This window comes from Rhinichthys klamathensis, unplaced genomic scaffold, assembly GCF_029890125.1.
Source record: "Rhinichthys klamathensis goyatoka isolate OS25496 unplaced genomic scaffold, OSU_Roscu_1.1 h1tg000338l_1, whole genome shotgun sequence".
Taxonomy (NCBI): domain Eukaryota; kingdom Metazoa; phylum Chordata; class Actinopteri; order Cypriniformes; family Leuciscidae; genus Rhinichthys; species Rhinichthys klamathensis.
The window spans coordinates 97,501-101,504 of record NW_026606852.1 but is presented as its reverse complement, the minus strand read 5'-3'; the positions used below and the strand labels follow the sequence as shown (position 1 = coordinate 101,504).

General features: G+C 43.1%; 1 protein-coding gene across 2 annotated transcripts in view; it reads left to right on the top strand.

Moving 5' to 3' along the window:
- The first annotated feature begins 313 nt into the window (after nt 1-313).
- The window catches only part of LOC130106388 (mRNA decay activator protein ZFP36L2-like), a 3,695-nt gene continuing 4 nt past the window's right edge, over nt 314-4,004 (top strand). The window contains exons 1-2 of one of the 2 annotated variants that reach the window (XM_056272477.1): nt 314-684; nt 852-4,004. The exon at nt 852-4,004 is cut by the window's right edge and continues 4 nt beyond it. In XM_056272477.1, the coding sequence (XP_056128452.1) occupies nt 592-684; nt 852-2,003 (1,245 nt within the window). In that variant the 5' untranslated portion in view covers nt 314-591 and the 3' untranslated portion in view covers nt 2,004-4,004. Of the gene's footprint in view, nt 685-848 lie in introns of both variants that reach the window. The other variant, XM_056272476.1, reaches the window with a different exon arrangement.

Here is a 4,004-nt window from a genome sequence, read left to right as displayed (position 1 = left end):
CAAATTAATGAGAAAACTTAACACAGTTATATAATTATATAATATAACTGTGGTCCTGTGCTTTAATAAATACAATATATATTTACTTTTATTACAAACTTACATTTTCTATGGTAGTGTGTATATATTATATTCGAGTATTTATTTTCTGGTTTTAAAATACACTCCACTAAACCTTAAAACCATGGCATGTATAAAAACAACCTTGTAGGTTGTGCTGTAAAAGAGTGTGTGCACTGCACGAGGGGTGCAGAGAGCGACCAATGAGATCCGAGTCCCGGCGACACTTGAAAAGCAGGGCGTAACTTTGAGGCAACTTTCACGGTAAGTTTGGGAGCTCCTCCTCTTTACGCGCTGACCACGAGCTTATATGTGCGGGATAGTGTGAAGCAGACTCTACTGTTCTGGCTCGGCAATGCACGGTGGGAGAAGACATTAACAACAAAAACACGCAACTAGGAAATCAGCCTTCCTTCTCTGAGTTTCAGACACATTCTGAGACTAGCATTTTATATTCCTTTTTGCACAAACACGAAGCCAGTGGCAAACTAAAACCTTTGTATCCTCCTAAGGATCCAAGTCGGTCCGCAAATGAGAGATCATCTGAGACTATCTTCTTCCGAAGAAACAGAAATGTCTGCAACCATCCTATCCGCTTTCTACGAGATCGACATGCTGTACAAGGTAACGTTACTTTGCTAATTTAACCCACAACTACTTGTATCATATCTCTGCTGGGACTTTTCGAGAAGTTTTACCAGTATAAAGAACTTAATGCATGGCTGAAACGAGTACATAAATAGTTTTGCAACTACTATGCATTGATTTTTAACTGTTTCTCTGCACAGCAGGAGAAGAGCCTCAACATGAACGCCATTCACATTAACAGCATGCTGGACAAGAAAGCCGTCGGGGCCCCGGTAACAACCTCCAGCAGTTGCGCCAACAACTGCAACTCGTACCCGTCAGGATTCTACCGTCGAAACTCCACCAGCAACATGGAGTCCATGACGAACGGCAACAAGTACCCCGCCAGCTCTTACAGCAACATGAAGGAGAACGCCATAATGAATAAGGAGAACAAGTTTCGCGACCGCGCCTACAGCAGCGAGAGCTGTGAGCGCGGCCAGCAGCAGCTGCAAATCCTGCAGCAGAAACCGGGCTCGCAGATCAACTCCACCCGCTACAAGACGGAGCTCTGCAGGCCATTCGAGGAAAACGGCGCGTGCAAATACGGCGAAAAGTGCCAGTTCGCACACGGCTACCACGAGCTAAGAAGCCTGTCTCGCCACCCAAAGTACAAAACCGAGCCTTGTCGCACTTTCCACACCATCGGCTTCTGTCCGTACGGCCCGCGCTGCCACTTCATCCATAATGCCGACGAACGCAGACCAGCACCGACCAACGCCAACAGTATGCACGGAGAGTCCACCAAGCCCCCCAGGGGGGAGCCGGTGTGCGGCTACGGGCAGCACCAGCAGGCGGCGGGATCCTTCAGGGACCGACCGAAACTCCACCACAGCCTTAGCTTCTCGGGTTTCTCCAGCCGCCACCACCACCATGAACTCGACTCGCCCCTTCTCGAAAGCCCCACGTCCCGCACTCCCCCACCACCATCTTCCAATGGTTCCTCCTGCAACACTAACTTCTACGAAGACGTTCTCTCGTCAAATCGTTGCCTTGGCAACAGTGCCTTCTCTTTCCCCGACCAAGACCTCAAAACCCTGTTTGCGCCGCTGGCCGTGCACACGCACAACGGTTACTATGGGAACCTTCAGGTCAACATGGGCGACGGCCTCGGCCACTTGCAGTCCCTCCACCGCCTGTCTGAGTCGCCGGTGTTCGACTCGCCCCCCAGCCCGCCGGACAGCATCTCGGACCGGGAGAGCTACGCTAGCGGCTCGCTCAGCTCCTCCGGAAGTCTCAGCGGCTCCGAGTCTCCCAGTCTGGACGGCGGGAAACGTTTGCCAATCTTCAGCAGGCTGTCGATTTCCGATGATTAATCTGCTTTTATAGTGAATTTTGGATTCGTTTTCTCTCGCGATCCTCCCGTTAGATATGCAATTCAGCAATATACTTTAATATCGAGGGAGATGGATTTGTTTGTCAGACTCTTGACATGGCATTCGCCTGTTTGAACTGCTTGATGGCATTCCACCGGTGCAGTTTGTTGCATTCTCTTGGTCTTTTTGGACCAACTACTTTCCAGATTTGTACAAAAGACTTGTTTTTTGAACGTGAAAGACAGAGCGGTTTCAGATTTTCCTCCTATCTTGCCAAGAATATGCCTTGACAAAAAGTAAACTAGTTTTCAAAGTATGTTCTTCCATTCCAAAAGTTTATCCAGTTTCGCGGCGCCACCCAGTGGTTTGGTTGGTTTGTGCAGTTTGAAACTCTCGTTTGGTTTGTTGGGAAATCACTGCTGATGGTTGAATATATCTATTTTTTTTAGCTGATTTGTGTGATTACATAGCAGTGCATAACTGGCTATAAACTATTTAACTTATTTATTTTATCTTGTGAAAAGTATAGGCTTACATTGTTAATTGTGTCCATACTGTATTTATCGAGTATGATGAAGCAATAGATATATATTCTTCTATGTTTAAATTGTTTAAATTAAGATCGCCATTATTAATCTACATAAAGTGGAGTGTATGTTCTTTTCACAGTAATATATATTTTTGTTTGGTCTCTTTTTTTTTTTGTAACTTCACTTTATTTTATTGTAAATGAGTAAAAAAAAATCTTAATTTAAGAGGTTGTATGTGATATTTATTTCATTAATTTTGTTTCCTTGTTTACGTTCATTAAAAAAGTTTGTGTGATTTTGCTGTTTGTTGGGATGTTACTTTTTTAGTAGGGTTTTTTGATTGTTTTGGAGAATTATTAGACGTCTCCCTTTTAGATATGTCTGTAGAATGTATAAACTGTATTTGGCAGAGGACCGTCCGAACGTGTACTAGCCTTAGATTTTCATAGAAATCAGATTTCAAAGATCCCAAGTACATTGTTTAACCAAAAAGTATTTTCTCTTTCTTTTTATATATATATACACGTATATGTAAAACGCACGGAAGCCACGTGCATGAGAATGTAGCAGTCAAGTGCCCCAGTATTACTGCCTAGTGCCTGTGGGGATTCACCATCTTACATTGCCTTATGATTAACCAAATAAAGTATTTTCATACATGTTATTGTTTTGCAACAAGAGGAAATGAATGTAGTTTGTAATTTAAATTTCTTGGAAGGTTGTTACCACTTATCGATGGAGAGGAATAGAGGCTTAGAGCAACAATCTGAGTTGTATTTTTCTTTCTATTACTCCCTGTTCCTTGCATTGTTTTGCCTTTTTGTTTGTTCTCTTGCTTTCCTATGATCTGGTAATGGTCTGAATCTTCCAAACTTGCTGGACGGGGAAGAGTTTGAACACATTTTAGTTTGTACATAGTAGGTACAGGGGATTCGCACTATGTACCTTTTTTTGACTACTTTATCAGAAGTAAAGCTTTTTGAATGTAATGGAAAAAAAGACAAAAAGAACAGGATTTGTAACGTTTGTTTTCGGGGAGTCAGTTCACTACAAATTGCGTGTGAGACTTAATTTTGTACTGTACATTTTATTTTTTTGTAGTTCTCCCAATAAAATGATTTTGGAAAAAAAATGGAACGTTGGAATGTAGTCCGTGTGCTTTTCATTGAAAAATTGGAGCATTTTTGCAAGTCATACTTGTGTATTAGCTCTTAAAGTCACGCACGAGCCACTTCTATTCTTGTTTTTCCCTGAAAGCAATCTCTCTCCTGACAGCTTCTGCATGCTGAGGTTGAGTCTGACCGCAGTGGTCTGCATTCTGTCTGCATGCTTCGCTGCCTGTGAGAGGAGTTATAAGGGTTGCCCCAACCTAGTAGTTTTGTTCTCCACGGCTGACTAAGTCTGAACTGAATCTGTATGCGGTGTGAAAGCTTGCTCAATGCGTATTTCAAACAATACATGAATCATGACA